At 40.9% G+C, this 18,994-nt stretch overlaps 2 protein-coding genes across 3 annotated transcripts in view; both read right to left on the reverse strand.

Moving 5' to 3' along the window:
* Positions 1–491: 491 nt before the first annotated feature.
* On the reverse strand, positions 492–7,401 carry LOC121868901 (cell pattern formation-associated protein ust1-like). 2 transcript variants are annotated; one of them, XM_042369914.1, is made up of 5 exons: positions 7,300–7,401; positions 5,943–6,035; positions 4,720–4,805; positions 4,143–4,304; positions 492–3,906 (listed from the first exon to the last, which is right to left on the reverse strand). In XM_042369914.1, the coding sequence occupies exons 3-5, from the start codon at positions 4,759–4,761 to the stop codon at positions 3,388–3,390; spliced, it is 723 nt and encodes a 240-aa protein (XP_042225848.1). In that variant the 5' UTR covers positions 4,762–4,805; positions 5,943–6,035; positions 7,300–7,401; the 3' UTR covers positions 492–3,387. The 2 variants fall into 2 exon arrangements, with proteins under 2 accessions (XP_042225848.1, XP_042225847.1); XM_042369913.1 differs by lacking the exon at positions 5,943–6,035.
* Positions 7,402–8,469: 1,068 nt separating this feature from the next.
* Positions 8,470–18,994, reverse strand: part of LOC121868902 (irregular chiasm C-roughest protein-like) — an 81,415-nt gene continuing 70,890 nt past the window's right edge. Inside the window, exons 10-13 of the mRNA XM_042369916.1 lie at positions 10,312–10,562; positions 9,712–9,849; positions 8,624–8,819; positions 8,470–8,483 (exon numbers count right to left, since the gene is read on the reverse strand). Of these exons, the coding sequence (XP_042225850.1) occupies positions 8,470–8,483; positions 8,624–8,819; positions 9,712–9,849; positions 10,312–10,562 (599 nt within the window). The remainder of the gene's footprint in view (positions 8,484–8,623; positions 8,820–9,711; positions 9,850–10,311; positions 10,563–18,994) is intronic.

Consider the following 18,994-nt stretch of genomic DNA (forward strand, 5'->3'; position numbering starts at 1 on the left):
TATTAAATAGAGAGACAAGTAACTTAATTATCTCATAATCATAATTCGTTGCTTATATTTGTTCTGTTTTCGTCCAATTCCACAATATTTGGGCATTTCGTTTTTCTAATATTCTGTATCACAGGAGGGAGGGAGGGAAGTAAGGAGGGAGGGAGGGAGGGAGGGGAACGCGCTAGTCTTTCCCTGACCACTCCACCGTGTGTATTTTAATTACACCAAGAATGAAAAAAAACAGGCACATCCTTTGTTGACAGTTCGGCTTTCTTGGAACTTTATTTATTTGGCTGAATGATATCACGTTCTCCTGCCTTCCATTATCCTGCCACATCACCACACTCCACAGCCCTCACACCCCACAACCCTCACACTTTACAACCCTTACACCTCACAACCCTCACACCTGATAACCCTCACACCTCATAACCATCACCCCCTCACACCTCACAACCCTCTCTCACACCCCACACGAATGAACAATAAAATACGGGGGAATTTATGTAGAAAAATATTTATTACAACTGTAAGCATATGTACAAAAAATTACAAATATTTTGATATGTACACAGATATGTGATGAACATGAAAATGAACAAGTGATATGACACATGCAAGACCTCCCTACATACACTATATACATGGCAAGGCTATGCCGTCAGCAACAGCATGCACACACAGTAAAGTCTACGAAATGCATTACCTGCCACCATAGGCCGCAAGACCAATAGAATTTTAGTCATAAGTACTTCTCTATATATTTAACGACAAATTTCATCCCGCTATTTCCTTAACAAATATTTATTGTCTTTCTTTATTTTTTCCATCCAAGGTTAAATATTGTCAATATTTTCACAGTCTGATTATATTAAAGATTAAAACCAAATGTTGTGCAAGTCTATTCCATCGAAAAAAGAATATGCACACAACTCCACGTAGGAATAAATTTAGAAGATAGAATGTACTGTTGGTATAATTTCTTCCCTTTTGAGAACACCATTAATGGCTACACAATACAACATTATCTGTCTATTCATCATCCTATAAATACTGTGTTTACCTCAAAATATCATACAGAAGACTTTTTCCCTAAAACCCAAAGTCGGAGATCAGCTGATGTAAGAGTTCTCTATCTCCAGCCAAACTCACTCTCTCTACACACGGTCAGATCATCTAAGTAAACAATCTGTACACACCAACGCTCTGATGGGCTAATGGTAACAATCAGGAAGACTGGGGGATGGGGATTGAGGATTGATTGTTAGCACATGGATGAGACGCACATCAATCCATTCAGAACGCAAGAGTTTCTGGAGGAATAAAAATAAGCTTAGAAAATTCGGAGATGGATATTCTAGTCTCTTTAAAAAATATTATCCAGAGGTTTTATATATATATTTATATATATAAGTGTTACTGGCGATAAATCACATCCAAAAAGAGGAAGAAAAATTACACTGAGGTACTATATGTATGTATGTATGTATATATATATTTATATATATTTATATGTAATAAAAATGTGTTATATCAGTCATGCCGAAAATCTTTCCAGGAAATCGAGTGTTTTTTGTTTTTTTAGGAATCAAGATACAAACATCTTATGAATCATCTGTTTTAAAGATATGTTAAGACTTTCTTTGGTCAACTTTCAGTGTTTTAGTCGTCTTGAAACGCTACTACGCCAGCAGCTGTTCTACGTATCTGTATGATAACCACAGATATACGCACACACACACACACACGCACACACACACACACACCAAGCATATCAAAATATAACGCTGAAGCACGCCGTCGTGTATGGTGAGTTCCCTATATAGACATTATGTTAAAACCGCTAAAAGTCAGCCACAGGCTTTACCTAACCCGGCCCGCGCGACACCGAGCTGTAAGACACCAGAATAAGATTATATTTCATACAGACTATAATAGTTTACTCGCGTCCCTCGGCTGAAGGAACTGTTTACAAAAATGGCAACAACAACAACAACAACAACACGCAGGAGTGACGCACCGCACAGGGAAGCAACAGCTCACGGACTCATTTATACCCTCAGAGAAAATCCTCTTATTCTCTCTTTTTTGGACTGTTTTACTTACGATTTTATGTGTTACTCTTTTGAAGGAATTAATGGAAAAAAATGGACATCTTAGCAGGCATCTTCTGCTTCTCTTACATTTTTCTTCCGACATGATAAACGTAATGACCTCATTTTGTTTTACATAGAAAATATGACGAGTAAAATTTAACTTTGATGATTACCTTTCATATCCCTGAGCCTTTATTAACATTCTATAATATAATAAAAATGTAAACAGTTTTCAGGGTAACGAACAACAGGTTTTTCTTCATTATAGTTGGCTACACTGCAGCCCACGACACGCACAACCTTCGCTCTTATTCTCTATATACACTAAGCTGATCCCACTCACTTGAATACTAAAAAGGGGTCGTATAAAACACATTCCTATGGTACTTCAGTCCCCAATGTAATCACGTATTGGAAATGTATTGGCTTTACAATTATCATCCTTATTCTCGTAGCTTACAAGGACTACTCTTGTATTTCCTGGCTCTCTTTTTCTCCCAACCAGAGTCTCCAAGACTGTCAACTCCACCAACTCGTAATCTCTCTTAATAGTTTTATTTTCCTATACTATCTCTCCACGTGTAGCCAAGCACGAGAGACGCATAGTCCAATAATACTGGGCGTGAAAGGGAAATGGTTGACAGAATATAAGATGAACCACCACAAACACTAGAGCTATATCGTAACAGATGCACGAGAAGGAGGATTTACACTACCTGAATTAAAAAATATTTTCAACATCATCATTATGATATAAAGTAAGATTTCTGGGCCACATATAATGTTTTTTTTTTATACATGAAAAATATCACTTTAGGATTTGACGAGTTTCTTCTGTCAAGTTTAACGACTGTATAAAGTTTGTGGAGAAAAGAGAACAGCAGTTTTCATAAACTCTAGAAAACCTTTTACATTTTGTTACATCAACTTAATCTTACGACTATTGCACCACGGTAGGAACACGCCTCTGATGTTGATCTTGCAGGGGAAGGCTCGCAGAGGTGTGTGTGGTGTGTGTCGCCTTGCAGCGCCACCCACCACCACCCACCTGTGATAACGTGGTGTAGATGCTGCTTTTTACTTGACATATACATAAAAAAAAACATGACTACACAGCTTGCAGATACAATGCTTCATCTGTTTTTTTAACCTCATATATACAACACATAAGGACGTTATCAACACATTAGCTCTATGTTTTAAGCTTCCACACTGCATGTCTTTTATGTAGGGTTTCCATCAGAGGTTTACGCTATCAATAATTATAACAATACGTAGGGCGGTGCTGGGTCGCCGAGGATCAGACGTGTGTGGCCAGAGCACCTTGCATGACTTGGGTCCTGGGCGGCACGATATACTGACTGGGGTCGACAGGTATCCCTAGTCTGGGGATGGTGGAGGTGGCGTTACCCGCTACCGACCCGTTCCCTCTGGAGTTGACGTGTAGTGACAGCGGCAGTGACCCAGACGAGGTCTTGAAGTTGTGATTGGCGAAGCCGTTGTTGTAGCCAGGAGAGAAGCCATGCACTCCGTCAGGGGCATCGTGTCCCCCGTCGTAGTCCCCGTAGCCAGGATAGAGGGAGTGCTGGCTGGAGGTGACGATGCCCGGGGGCGTATGTGTGTAACTCCCCACGCCTCCCGCGCTGCTGACATTTCCACCCATGACGTAACCCCCCGAGGGAGAAGAAGGCTGTTGTTGTTGTTGCTGTTGTTGTTGTTGTTGCTGCTGTTGTTGTTGTTGTTGGCCCGTGGCCACTGTCGAGTGATCAGCGTAGTTGCCATAAGACAGCCCGCCTCCGTTACTGGTGAGGTGACCATTCTGTGGGAGGAGAACTGACTGTATTACCAACATTCAGTTAGGAATATTACCACACATATATCCAGACAAATCCATTCATGGATGTAAAAGACTACTTAAAATACACTTTAATTATATCTATATTGCGATAATCTCAAAGACATCCACGTTAACCAACACTAACAGAAAATCACAACTAATTCTAGTATTTTTCCCACGAGCAACAGAAACTCGAGACTCAAACAGGAACTACTTACAATTTTAAGAGGGATGCCGGTGAAGGTTTCTGGGTACAGGTAGGAGTTGGTGGAGGCCATGTAGGTGGGGGTAGCCGGGTGCTCCCCCTCCTTCTCCCCCCATCCCTCCAGCTCGCCCTCCTTGTTACTCATGGAGGAGCCAGTCCTCTGGTCCAGTTCAACCTGTTGGTGGTGAGGACGGTCGTTAAAACTCCATTCAATAATTCTCTGTCATTATCGACTAAGATTAAGATTTATTTATTTCGTTATGTCGTGTAGCCTCAGTCCAGGACCCTCCCCTGACGCATCAACAGTTCTGTATTCTGTTAGACTCATCATTCGTGTGTATACCGTCCATATGGCAACACTAAGATGACCTGTTTGTTTTATTCTCCTGCTTAACATCGTCTCTCCAATAAATCTGTGTAAAAAATGTCTATATCGCTGCTGTACATCCACATATATTCCTTTAGATGTCATCTTATCTATCAAATAACACTCTTGACACTCAGACATAAACACTGGTATACACTCAGGCCACCGTGCACACAACACTCAGTCACACAGCCCTACACTGAGAGCCTCAACAGTCACCCACCTTGAGGTCAGACTCGTTAGCTGTGGAGTTTTGGTCATTCATCTGCAAGGCGACCGTCTTTTCCGGTAACCCTCCCGTCTTGGCGTCTGTAAGGAAGTGTCACAATATGATCACACTCTCTTCATTCATTATACGGACTTATTGACTAACAAACACACATTTATTACCAGCAAATGCAAGGTAAGAATTAATTATCCAGTGTCCTTTTTATTCAAGAACCCTAAATAATTACTACTGTATATTTTAGGATGTGCAATGAACTGCATTTAAGAATCAATAGGAAAAAGTCTGATTTTTTTGGTTCCTGTTTATAGCACGTTCTAAAATATAGTAATCAAGGCTGAATTGGTTCGTTCTGACTGATTAAAATGTTACTATGGATTTCATTGTCTTCATTGGCTAAATCACTATAATTATTAATTTTTTTTTAATGAAGTGAAGTGCAGGTATAGTGGCGTGATCTCACAGTTTATCGAGCCTAAACACAGGAGAGATGAGGAAATATTAGTGTGTTGAAGAGCTGCTGTGTCGTGTTGTTAACTATTGGTGTTGTTATAAAGTGATGCAAGTCAGAGCTGGAATGTGTAAACAACCCGGGAAGCAATAGACCTGGAGATGGTTGTTTTGATCACTTAATTACATATAGTACATGGAAGGCTGCACCTGCTTACTGCCTAACATAACGTAACGTAACCTAACGTAACCTAACCTAACCTATAACCCAACCATAACTAAACTCACATTGATCGCTGACTACCAAGTCCGTTCTAAATACAAACACATTTCTTTATAACTTAATGGAAAGCGAATTACTGTGTATGAATCTATGTATTCATGAATTGAAATAAATTACTAATTACTTAATGGAGAGTTAATTAGTATGTCTGAATCCCAAACTCGACGTCGTAAATTAATAATGAGAAGAGCATCAACGTAAAGTGAGGTAATATCTGTTAACCAGCCATCATCTACTAACTCACTATTATTACATCAGATAAACGGTCAGGCACACCAAACACTCAGGTTTGTATTTTTGGTAAAGTCTTATTTTTGGAATACATATTGATTTTTCATATTTCGTTATAATATATGAATTCATTGAACAACGTTCACTAGCTACTAAGCTATCACATACAAAATATCCCATAACATGACAGATACTATCAGATGTCGAGGGAATTTTGGCAGCAACTGTACAGTCAACAAAAATGTTTTCTGCTCGCCTGGGTCTGTCGGTCTTCTCAACGATCACTCACTGAGGCCATGTTCATTTGGTAAGGTTGGTACGTCAGATTTTGTAACCTATACGATGTATTCTGTAAATCACGTATAGTTAATACAGAGTAATTAGCAAGAATACATTATAAAACCCGTACGAACACCATGTTGTTCAGAATGCTTGGTCCGGTGTGTCATATTGCATAACATCATAAAGGTGCAGGAATTTTGGTGTTGTTCACTGTACATGTATGAACATTACGATTCATGGATCATAATAAATTAGTCACCAAAAATAATTCTTCAACAAAAAAATAATTACATGAAACTATTTAATTCGTACAATATTTAGACAATAATTTGACCCCATTAAGAACGAAACATGATTTAGGAGACAGAGAAGTAGTGATAACCAGACATAATTAACGCTTACGACACGACGAGAATAGTACTTCATATATGTGTCAGCAGTAAAAGAAAATTAGAAACCACTCCCTCAAAGACTCGCCTGAAAATATAATCACACACGTGTAATTTACTCCAAACTATGAGTGACGACCAGGTAAGACGGGCGGGAGGGGCGCCTGACGTGTGTGTGTCTGACTGTTTCCCTGTAGAGGTTTGTGAGTATTACCAGTGTGAAATAGAGGAAATATATATATATATATATATTGCATAGTCATATAGATAGATAAAATATTAGATAAATAAACATTCCTAAAGATAGAACTGTGCATAAACATCTGAACAGATAGACGGATAAATTACTAATTTATTGTCAGGTGTTGGTAAGACAAGAACATATTATTCACTGGTATTTAGCGGAGACAAACATATTTACGTGGCCACGGTAAATAAATTTGACCTAGAGAGGAGCAGGTCAAGAATTTATATTTCACAGACCACCATAAGTGTAAGAACGAAAAAAAGATACAAAATTAACGATTTAGGTAATTACTGAGAGAGAGAGAGAGAGAGAGAGAGAGATTTTAGGGGCCGTGGGGATTCAGCACAGTTCTCCACTGCAAAGCTAGGCACCCAATCACAGTTGGGCGGACTGGGGGTGCCCTGGGTACGACAGAAAGAAAGTCCATTATCCACTCAACAACCTAACTACTTATTACTGTACATTTTTGTGTTATTTAATGTTACTTTTCTCGATTTTCTGTGTTTATTTAATGTGTATCTTTAATGTTTATTTAATGAGTCTTCTATGTTTAATGTTTATTTTTATAGTTTAATGTGTATAGTTAATGTTTATATTCAGTCCCATGTGTATATTTAATGTACATATGCTGGGCCTTATGTGTTTAGTCCCAACATGACCTGAGATGGTATACGGGGGTCAGCTCAGTGCCTTACCTTTCTGCTTGGCAGCCGTCCTCTTGGCACACATGATCACAGCGAGTGCCACCACCAAAACGAACACGATGCCTCCTATTACCCCACAGGATCACAGCAGCGTCTCTGTAGGCAGGAAACAGTTTCGGTTAGATTGGTTCTTGATCTATACTGAGGTGTCTAGTCAGCTGTGTTCTTGTCCTCAAATGGCCTTAATCTAACCTAAACTAACTTAAACTAACCTCACCTAACCTAAATTAACTTAATCTTACCTCACCTAACCTAAAATAATTTAACATAACCCAAAGTAAATTAACCTAACCTAACCTAACCTACACTAAACCTAATCTAAACTTAATTATCTCTGTTACGTCATCCATCAGAACTTAACGCAGGTAATTCACTCTGTTAATATTATCCAAGAAGAGATAAAATGATCTTCACGTATCCAGAGGCGAGTGTTGAGAGACGAGAGACTCTGGATCAGGTTTACACACTGTCGACTCCACAAGCTCAACCCCAAATTGCATTACGAGGAGAGACAAGAAACACAACCCGTAACTATATTGACGGTCCACACGACATAAAGGTGTCAAGTTCTCAGAGATTTAATTTAATGTATTAGACAGTATTCTGTAAACAGTTTTCACCTGTGCGTGCCGAGATTCGAGCCCAGGTCACCAGGGTTAGGAGTCAGGCAGCAATTATTTAGTTGCTTTACCTATGTACATTACACAGACAGTATATATGTTAATCATCTTTAATACTATCAACAGGGGATCTGGTGGTAGAGCGGTACCGTTCTTGCCTCGCAAGCAAGATGTCACGGGTTCGATTCCCGGGCAGGCGGAAGTTGTTTGGACACTCTTCCTAGTCCCCTTGGTCCCTGTTCCCTAGCAGCACAGTAGGTACCTGCTGTAAATCGGAAGTTGCGAATTCGTATTCAGGGACAAGTTGTTGGAGCTTCCAATAACTTGCTTAGACATATACCATTGACTCTTCAGGCTTCTACGCCCTTAACTCACGAGACATAAGGCAAGCATGAACTTAGCATGCTTCCCTGTTGGGCGCTGTAAACGCTTCTGCGCTTCACCTTACACAAGGATGGGGGTGCCCAATAAATGAAAAAAAAATACTGTCAACACTATGGTATCTAGTGACTCATAGTTTTGTAATATTATGTCGTTTCCCTTATTTGAAGGACACTAATAGAGTATTTCTTCATTTTAACTAAATATTGTAAAAAATATATTTGCTGAAACAATCATTGCCCCAAAAAGTAAACAAAAATCTTCTCTCTAATATAATCTTTTCTTCCTCGAAAGAAAATAAATAAAAGAAGAATAAATGAACCATGAACAACAACAAAAAACAACAAACAAGAAGCACGAAGATAATATACACTTACTTTTCTTATTGAGAATAACTTCGAAGACATCAGAGCCAAAGGCGTTCTGAACCGAGCAGTTGTAAGCACCGAAATCCTTCAGCTGCGCGTTACGTATGACCAGGGTGTGCAGGCGCCCTGTGTTGTCACGTCCTCAGAGACCTCGTAACGCCCTGCCTCTGTGGGGGAGAGACGGAGGAATGAGACGGTCTGTTTATATGAGACAGAAGGAATGAGACTGTCTGTTTGTGAGAGACGGGAGGAATGAAGCAGTTTCGGGTGAGACAGTGAGAACGAGAGTGTCAGAAACGTGTCTTTGAGACTGGAGGAAATGAGACCGTTTTCCTCTCTATATTGCTGTCACTTTCCCGGACACGAAGGATTAGTCAATGTCCGGAGGTAAACATGATGCAGAGTGGTAGAGGCAGAGTGCGTTAGGAGTGTCGCTACTAAGTGAGGTGGAGGTAAAAAGTGTAGTAAAATATGTGTGGTAGGCGTCACTGTAGAGAACGTAAGAGTGTGTTTAAGAGGCGTCACTGTAGAGAACGTAAGAGTGTGTTTAAGAGGCGTCACTGTAAAGAACGTAAGAGTGTGTTTAAGAGGCGTCACTGTAGAGAACGTAAGAGTGTGTTAAAGAGGCGTCACTGTAAAGAACGTAAGAGTGTGTTTAAGAGGCGTCACTGTAGAGAACGTAAGAGTGTTTAAAAGGCGTCACTGAGAGAACGAAGAGTGTTAAAGAGGCGTCACTGTAAAGAACGTAAGAGTGTGTTTAAGAGGCGTCATCAGAGAACGTAAGAGTGTGTTTAAGAGGCGTCACTGTAGAGAACGTAAGAGTGTGTTAAAGAGGCGTCACTGTAAAGAACGTAAGAGTGTGTTAAAGAGACATCCTTTAGAGAACGCAGGTGTTAAAGAGGCACTGTAGAGAACGTGAGTATGTTAAATAGACATCCTTTAGAGAACGTAAGAGTGTGTTAAAGAGACATCAACTACAGTGTAAGATTAAGAAGCATAAGAAGTGCAACATCACTAGCGTCAGGTACACTCACCCAGGTCGACCTCAGCTCCGTTGTGTGTCCAGGTGACGGTGACGGAACGGGCGGAGGCGGCGGTGATAAGACACTCCACCAACACCGTGTCTCCCTGCTTCCCCACTGTATTCTCTCTGAGCGTACCTGCGGCGGACCCTGTGAAAGGCAGCGACAAGAACGACACCAGCTGTTAGTTTGTGGTAGGTCTGACAGTCAACAGTCAGTAATACTCAACAATAAATACCAAATTATTACGCCATCATCCTTGAGTAATTAAACTATTAACTTAAAGGGGTTAAACTACTACACTGTTAAATTATATCATCATTCAGCAACAGGAGTCGATCAATACTGTCGACTTGTACTGATACTAGACAGTTCACCAAGGAAGGAAATACTTATACTTTAGTTTACCAATATCTAAGCTAAACAAAAGTTATAAAACTACATTCTTGTACTGCTGTCACTAATTACCTACTTGTCTACTTATAACATAACACAAAAGGTGCCGTGACTCTCTTTTAGTACTGACAGTGTACATTTTGATATTCTTAGGAGTAAATAACATAATTATCTCCCATTCATAATCAAATCCCAGCAGAGACACCAAGACATTACCTTTAGGAACACCCCGACGGTACCGGAGATTTCTGGGAAGCCTTCGACCTTGGCGATACAGAGGTAGGCGCCGACGTTGTTCTTAGTGACCTTGATATGTAGCTCTGAGCCTTTACCCACCACCGTCTGTGATTGCTGGTTGATCCACACGATGGTCGGGTCTGGCATGGAGTCCACTTGACATCTTAGGGTCACGTTCTCCCCCAGCTCGGCGTACTGGTCACTCGGCGGCACGCTGAATGATGGACCGTCTGTCATGACAAGAAAGAAAAAACTGGTTAGGTGTGTATGAGTGGGGCGAGATCGTGCACGAAACACGTCGACAAGTAATGATTTTGTGTGCTAAGGTTGTACACAGGCCGCACGTGATGATTCTATTGCACTGTTGTTGGGTGAAGTCTACATAAAACCGACTTTTAATATTCTTTGATTTGTTCCAAGTGTTTTTAAACAAATTTTGATTGCTTATGAGTCTACATAAAACAGATTCTGATTATCTATGGTTGTCCTAAGACTACATTTGCTTATTTTCTTGCCATGTACTTATACTTAATACAAAGATACAAATACCCCAGTATAAGAATTACAAAATCAAAACTGCAAGTGTTCCAAAATTGTCTTAAATATTCCTATAGTAGATAAGAGTTGTAGATGATCATATCTTCTCGCTGTGACGGTGACCCAGTTAGTACGACAGATTAGAAGAGTTACTGCGGGAAGGTGTTGTCGTGAGTGAGGAAAAATATGAAGGATTAATCAACACGGCGACGGAGAACAGGTAGGAATATTGTCTCTTCAGGTGAGTCACGGCTAATGATCATACCTCATGACAGACTCCATTAGTGGGCTTCTCAGGCGGAGTATATGAAAGAGAGAGAGAGAGAGAAAGAGAGAGAGAGAGAGAGAGAGAAATGGTACACGACACTGACTCACGTTGACCTAAACACACCTAATAAACTACTAAGTCAGGTTTCAGCTGTTATCATGCCGCGTGACTGTCGTCTAGTTTGTCAGTGTTGAGGGAGGGAGATAGGAGAGAGGGAGGTAGGTAGGAAGGAGGAAGCAGGTGGAAGTGAAAACTGAGGACGAAGGAGGAAGAGAAAACAAGAGGGAGAAGAGAAAGATGGAGTAGAGAAAAATAGGAAGGAAGAATGTGGAAAGGAAAAAGTGGGTGAGAGGAAAATGGAAGGGTGAGGCAAAGAGGATAAAGGAGGAAGAGACTGGAGGAAATTTGATGTAGATGGGAGTTAAAAAAAGGAGGGACTGGATGTGGAGGAAGGTTAGGACAGAGAGGGAAGTGGAGGAGGAGGAAAAGAAGGAGAAGGAAGTGGTAGTGGTAAAGAAGAAGGAAGAGGGATAGAAGGAGGGGGCGGTGATGGCGGAGGAGGTGATGCTAGTGGTAGATGAGGAGCAGGAGGAACAGGGGCGTGAGGAACAGGGGGGAGGAACAGAAAAAGGAGGAGCGGTGAGGCGGAGGAGGTGATGCTAGTGGTAGATGAGGAGCAGGAGGAACAGGGGCGTGAGGAACAGGGGGATGAGGAGAGGAAGACGAACAGGAGGAGGAGGAAGAGATAGGAGGGTAGACCTAGTTTTTGCCACGTGTCCATCAGGTATGCAGGACCAACGCTCATGCAAAGTTGAGTGAGTGTCCATTTAGTGCTTCCCCACCCTCCACACACACGCATATCCTCTGCCCCATTAACCCATTCCGGTCGTTTCTATCCTTTCTCACGCCTATTCTTCTCTCGTTAACTCCCAATTTGGTCTATCCCATTCCTCCTCGACACCTATCCTTCTCTTCCATCCTTGTGTTTTCTATCCATATCTTCCTCTATCATTGCTTCATTTATGTCTCTACTCTCATCCCCACACCCCTTCACCTCTACCTATTCCTCCCCAACCCTCCTCACCCTACCATCTCCCCAACACCTCCCTCACCCTTACCTATCTCTCCCCACCTCCTCACCACTACCTATCTCTCCCCATTCCCTCTCACCTCTACCTATCTCTTCTCCATATACCCTCATCTCTAACTATCTCTCCCCATATCCTCTCATCTCTAACTATCTCTCCCCCTATCCCCTCATCTCTAACTATCTCTCCATCCTCACCTCTAGCCATTCCTCCCCACACGCTCGCATACTCTCCCGCTGCAGCTCAGTAAAAACAGTCAACCACAAAAAAGGTCGGCCAGTCTTCATCAGCGTCACAAAGACACGACTAACTTGCAGGTTAATCTGGCGGAGGTACAGACAGCACGTCCCTCCTGGCGCGTTCTGGGGTGGGGGGTTTGTTTGGGGGGTTCTCCTTTTGTCTCTCCTCTGTCATTGTGAGAGAGATAGAGAGAGAGAGACCCAGCCTACTAGCCAGAGCCACGAGACGAGTTGTAAATCTGACGCACAAAATCTTGTAGGTTATTCACTCAGTGACACCACAACCTACCCACACCACCTCATAACACACTCAACCCTCCCATGTTATTACGCGAGTGTTTTTTGTTTTGATTTTGTTTTACCATTATATTTATATACGGCAGTTTGTAAGGTTGCATATTATTATTATTATTATTATTATTATTGATAGATCAAACTTTTTTCTTTACTCGGCCACGACAAAAATAATAGATAAAGGTCCTTATATACATGTTTATTTACCACCACAAACCCAGACTCAAAGTTCTCCTCAACTCAGCCAATATTGCCCAACTTTCTTCCTTTTATAATAAATCTGGGCTGCCTGTACACCCCCCAAAATTAGGTGAATAGTTCATGTGTGTCACAAGTTCGTTTACGGCCTCACAAAATTATCCAAACTTAGTGGGGTCGGCCAGACGTGCAAGACATCAACAGCCCCAAACTTTACCGGGGAATAACGAGAAGGAATTCCTAAGTTAGATACGGATTACAAACTACCCAAATTACCATCCATACAGCAGTATATCTTCCTAAATAATGGTCCACCACAAAACCTTCCCCACCACTCAGATAATTACAACGTAATGATATACTTTATCAACCAGCACGGGACGAGAACTTGTTATTCTTTATAATAAAACCAATAACTTCACCCAGAGTCATCGTACATCACTCACCTCGCCTGACACCCTACCATTGTTTATATTCTGTGTTGTTGATTTTGTTCGTGTGAGTTATGTATTATCGTGTTTTCCTCGCTTGGTCTTTTTATGTGTGTTAAGTGTGTGTGTGTGTGTGTGTGTGTGTGTGGTCGATTAAATGTATATTGTATTTTTAATTTCCAATGTTCGTCCACCTTCATAAATTCCTCCTTACATTCATATTATTCAGTTTTATGACGTACAGTATATATTTTTCTTGTTTCCATGAGTTTACATTCACACACACTGCAATAACAATATGACCTACACACTTACTGACATACTCATATCTCACCTATAAGACACTCTTACATTCACAAACAAGATTAACACACTCACAAACAAGACACTCGCACTTATGAACACACACACACACACACACACACACACACACACACACCTAAACTGTCACATTGTGGAGAGAAACCAGGCGTTGGTCTCAAGTTTTCATGAATAAAAAAAAAAATGCCACGAAGTTCTTGAGTTTATAAAAGCTATTTTAATAAAAGTTGTTGGAAATTAACATAAGCTGTTTAATAATAACAAACTATCTTCTAATACTATTATAAACTGTCTAAGGTTGCGAGGAACTAAGGTTAACATAAGCTGATTAACACAACCTGTCTTAAGATGACATAACTGTCCCAAGTTAAGAGCAAATCCTCACAGTTAACATAAGATATCTAAAGTTAACATAAACATGTACTATGTAATGGTAAAACGAACAGTCTAACATTAACAGGTACTGTCTATAGTTAAAACAGTGTAAAGTTAACAGGAACTGGCTAAAGTTAACAAGGTCTAAAATTAACACACACTGTTAACCCGAACTGTATATACGGTAGTTAACATAGACTTCCAAAATTAACCTAAGCATATAAACTGTCACATTGTGGAGTGGGGGGTATGAAGCTTTATCTTGGAGGTAATTAACATCGTGGGGAGCTGTGGAACCTGGGGGAGCTTTGGGGGAACCTGCTGGAGCCCGTGTTTAAGGGAACAACAAAAGTTAAATGAAGTCAACAAAAGTAGCTGATTTAAGAACTGACCTTCTGACTGACTTGAGAATATTAACGGATTATCATAAATTTGTACTGTTTTTTTTTTGGGGGACTTATGGGGGTATTTGACCTGTGTCTTGGGGGAATTTATAATGCATTTATTAGTTTATATAAATACCAAACATCAAATATGTAACGGGTCAGGGAGAAATGTAATCTTATGTTGACTGATATTTTCTGAATAAAAATGTAATGTAAAATAAGTCGTATTTAGTTGTTTTTTCACAATCTAAATAACACCTCGTTAAACACATTACTACCTACACCTCGTTAAACACATTACTACCAACACCTCGTTAAACACATTACTACCTACACCTCGTTAAACACATTACTACCAACACCTCGTTAAACACATTACTACCAATACCTCGTTAAACTCATTACTACTCACCTCGTTAAACACATTACTACCTACACCTCGTTAAACACATTACTACCTACACCTCGTTAAACACACTACCACTACTCCTCTTCCACCATTGCGACACTGCCTTTGGTTTGCTCGTTCCAGCATGACCTGCAACACTCGCCTGACCTGCAACACTCGCATGACCTGCAACACTCGCCTAACCTGCAACAATCGCATAACCTGCAACACTCATGACCTGCAACACTGCCTAACCTGCAACAATCGCATAACCTGCAACACTCTGGCCTGACCTGCAACATCTGACCTGCAACACTCGCATAACCTGCAACACTCTGCCTAACCTGCAACACTCGCATGACCTGCAACACTCATTGACCCAAATGCCACCACCAAAATTAAAGCCGATCACACAACTACTCAATGGCTGCCGGGAATTCAAGTTTCAAACACATACACACGAAAGACTGGTGAATACGACACGGCAGTCTATGGTACCGTGAGTGTTAGATTTGTTTACATGAGGAGAGAGAGAGAGAGAGAGAGAGAGAGAGAGAGAGAGTCAAAATGATAAGAACTACTACAGTTATTACCTCCTCCTCCTCCTCCTCCCTCCTCTACAATACCTCTGCTACATACTACTACTACTACTACTACTACTACTACTACTACTACTACACATTCACCACTAATCAATATTTCAACAGCAAACATCCACATTCAACTGATTTCTTAACCTGTCTCTCAGATATGATTAAGGCAGGACTCTGACCTTTAACCTTTTGATGTAAATTATATGACTCGGGTAGATCTCATTTAGTCATGTCTCGGTTTGTGTCGTATTATTATGCTGTGTTTTCTATTTTCAGGAATAAATTTTTACTCTTGGCTGTGTTATATTAAGTTATTCCATCCCTGCGGGTCGACATACTCACTATCTTGTTTAATATTTCGAACCTCCACAAGGATATAATTACGATACATTAAGTTATAACCTTACATTGTGTTCTTGTTCATTGCTGTATTTTTTTTAATAAGTGGACATGAAGCTAAGCAAACGTGTTTATGTCGCCAAATAAGTTGCTCATCGCGAAAAACTTGATTGTACAAGATAACTATGGGTCATGATAGGTCTGGGGGCAAGTTTGACCTTCGACCTTTGGTACAGAGAGAGTTAAGAGTTTAATATTCTAGTTCTGTGGTGTGGGTTGGGTGGCGATAAACCGTTCAAAGGGAAGTTCAGTGAAAATACTTCTGGTTAATTAATATTTTAGTGATACATAAACACCCCAAGAATATCTATCATATATTTCATAGATGGTTTAATACAAACTACTATCATTACCGGATTAATATGTAGTACTGAACAATGAGAAAACTAATCCTATATTCCTTTATATATTTCTTGCAACTCAACCAACTACCAATGACTGCGACCAAGATGAGGAACCAAGAATTATTGTATTTTTCACGAACCTCTCCCTCCGTCGCCTCACCCCTTTCTCATCCTCTCTTCACTTTTTCTCTCTCCTTTCCCTCCCTCTCCTCATCCCATCTCTCTCCTCCCATTCTTCTCACCCCTACCCCATCACCCCAACTTTATCTCTTCTCCTACCCTCCTCCTCCTCCTTTCACCCACTCCCCACCCTCCCTCCCACCTCTCCTCACCCCTCTCACCTCTCCCTCATCCCCCCTCTCTCCTCACCCCCTCCCTCTCACCCCCTCCCTCCTCACCCCTCTCTCTCTCTCACCCATCTCACCCTCTCCTCACCCCCTCTCTCTCTCTCTCTCCTCACACCCCCTCCCCACCCCCCCTCATCCCAATAGAGAAGAGCTCACCCACAATACCCAACACCAAACACTACCATCCATTACACACTCTCTGATGAAAGCAAAACAGGGAAGTGAAAATCACAGGTAACGACCCGAGGCGACTGACTGCTCACAACATAGAGGATCAGCCACGCCCACCCTCCCAAATTTCCGCGCTGCCAAGTAGGTGGTGTTGGAGGGTAGTCGGGAGTGTGTTGGGGGTGGTGGAGAGTGAAGTATTGAAAGGGGCTAAGGTGTTGGAGGAACGTTGGGGTGAAACCGAGGTATTAAGACACGTTGTAGACACGGCATCTTGATGAGCGCCTGTGTTTCTTAACTGCTTTAGTTAATGTAAGGTTAGCTTAGGTTAGGTTAGGTTAGTTGAGCAGCAGTATTCTATGATGTCGCTAATACTAATTATCTCTCTCTCTCTCTCTCTCTCTCTCTCTCTCTCTCTCTCTCTCTCCATCGTCATCTGTTTCCTCTGCTGTGTTTTTCTCCATCTTCGTGCTGGAATAGATTGTTTCACTTTCTTTTACTTCCTACTTTTATTCCTTCTCTTTTCTACCCTTTATCTCACTTTCGTTTTTCTTTACTCCGTCGTTCCACCCGTCTTTTTTTATTGTCATTTTGTTGTTGGTTTCATTCTCACTCTCTCCCTTCCTCCCCACTCCCCCCATTTCCGTCCATCACTCTCCCCTCCTCCCTCTTTCTTCCACTATCTCTTTCTTTCTCTATTCCTTATTTTCTTACATTTTGTGCGTTTTCTCTTACTGTATTTTGCCGAAATTCAGGGGTTAATTATACTAGTGAGAGAAAAAGGGAAGGAAAGGAAGGAAGGGAGTGGAGGGAGGGTGAGAGTGGGGAGGGGGAGGAGAGAAGGTGAAAGGTAAGAAGTGAGGAGGAAGGAGGTGAGTGGGGAGAAATGAGAGAGAGGAGAGAGGTAGGTGAGAGGAGAGGGGGAGGAAGAGGAGAGGATGATCGCAGTGTTTGTGTGTCTGTGATCAGGAAGTCATTAAGTGAATATTCATAGTTGTGTTGTTACCTTCTCTTAATTAGGTATGACGATGGTATTTATGTCTGTCTGTCTGTCTGTCTGTCTGTCTGTCTGTCTGTCTGTCTGTTTGTCTGTATGTCTGTCTGTCTGTTTGTCTGTTTGTCTGTCTGTCTGTAGTCAGCTTTGACGTTTTAATCTTTTGTTATTACCATGAATCCTCATTTTAACCGATTATATAGAGATGCAAGTCCGGTATATGGAGGGTCTGTTAGAAATGAAACCTCCATCTAACGGATTATATAAAGAGAGAAGTCCGTTATATGGAGGGTCTGTTAGAAGTGAAACCTCCATCTAACGGATTATATACAGAGAGAAGTCCGTTATATGGAGGGTCTGTTAGAAGTGAATCCTCCATATAACGGATTATATAATTAGAGAAGTCCGCTATATGGAGGTTTCAGTGTCGTATTATCTTTCCAATTGATCTTGTGTGTGTGTGCTCCCGAGGTAAACTACTTTCCAGGTTTACACTGAAGGTTTAAACCAAAGGCCTTTAACGATAACCATGACTATTGTAGAGACCAGATGATTCTGTGTTTGGAGCTGAGGTTTAGTCGTGATTTGGATGAGTCGTTCATGTGTCCAGACCAGCTGACTAACCAAAATATTTACCTTCGTGTCAGAGTCTAACTTGACACTAAAATATATGAGTAGGATTTAACTAAAACCCCAATGGAAACTTTACGTGCTATTAAAGCCAGGAAATTAAATAAAAAGTGATGTGTGGGAAGAAGGAAGAAGAGCTAATTGGTTAGTTGGTATGACATCATCTGTTATGGTTGTCTGTCATTTGTTTTCATCCCATTGACTATTCGGAGAAAAAAATGTAAACAGGAAATTGAATCATTTTCATAACTCAGCTATGTATAACTCATTTTAAGTCGTTTGTCATTTATGTATATGTCATCCAATACCTATTTTCCTATTTAATCATTTATATCCGGTCTGTGCTTCTCTTAAATGACGAGGTCCCATGATGTGAATCAGCCAATCAAATCGGTGCTCAGCGATGACATCCTACAAAACCAGCTAATGAGATCTTATCATGCGATGACATCAGGCAAATCGGCCAATCAGAGCGTATTGGTAATGAGTTTATAGAGATCAACTGTCTACAGGTTGAAGGATATTTTTTTAAACCTTTTTTTTTGAGAAAATATTGACTTAAGATTATAAATTAATTACCTATCAATTACTTTCACCTTTTCATTAATATCACCATTTATCTTCTAATGTATATCTGTCTGTCAATCAAATTAGTTAGGTTA

Source organism: Homarus americanus, unplaced genomic scaffold (genome assembly GCF_018991925.1).
Source record: "Homarus americanus isolate GMGI-L3 unplaced genomic scaffold, GMGI_Hamer_2.0 scaffold21642, whole genome shotgun sequence".
Classification (NCBI taxonomy): domain Eukaryota; kingdom Metazoa; phylum Arthropoda; class Malacostraca; order Decapoda; family Nephropidae; genus Homarus; species Homarus americanus.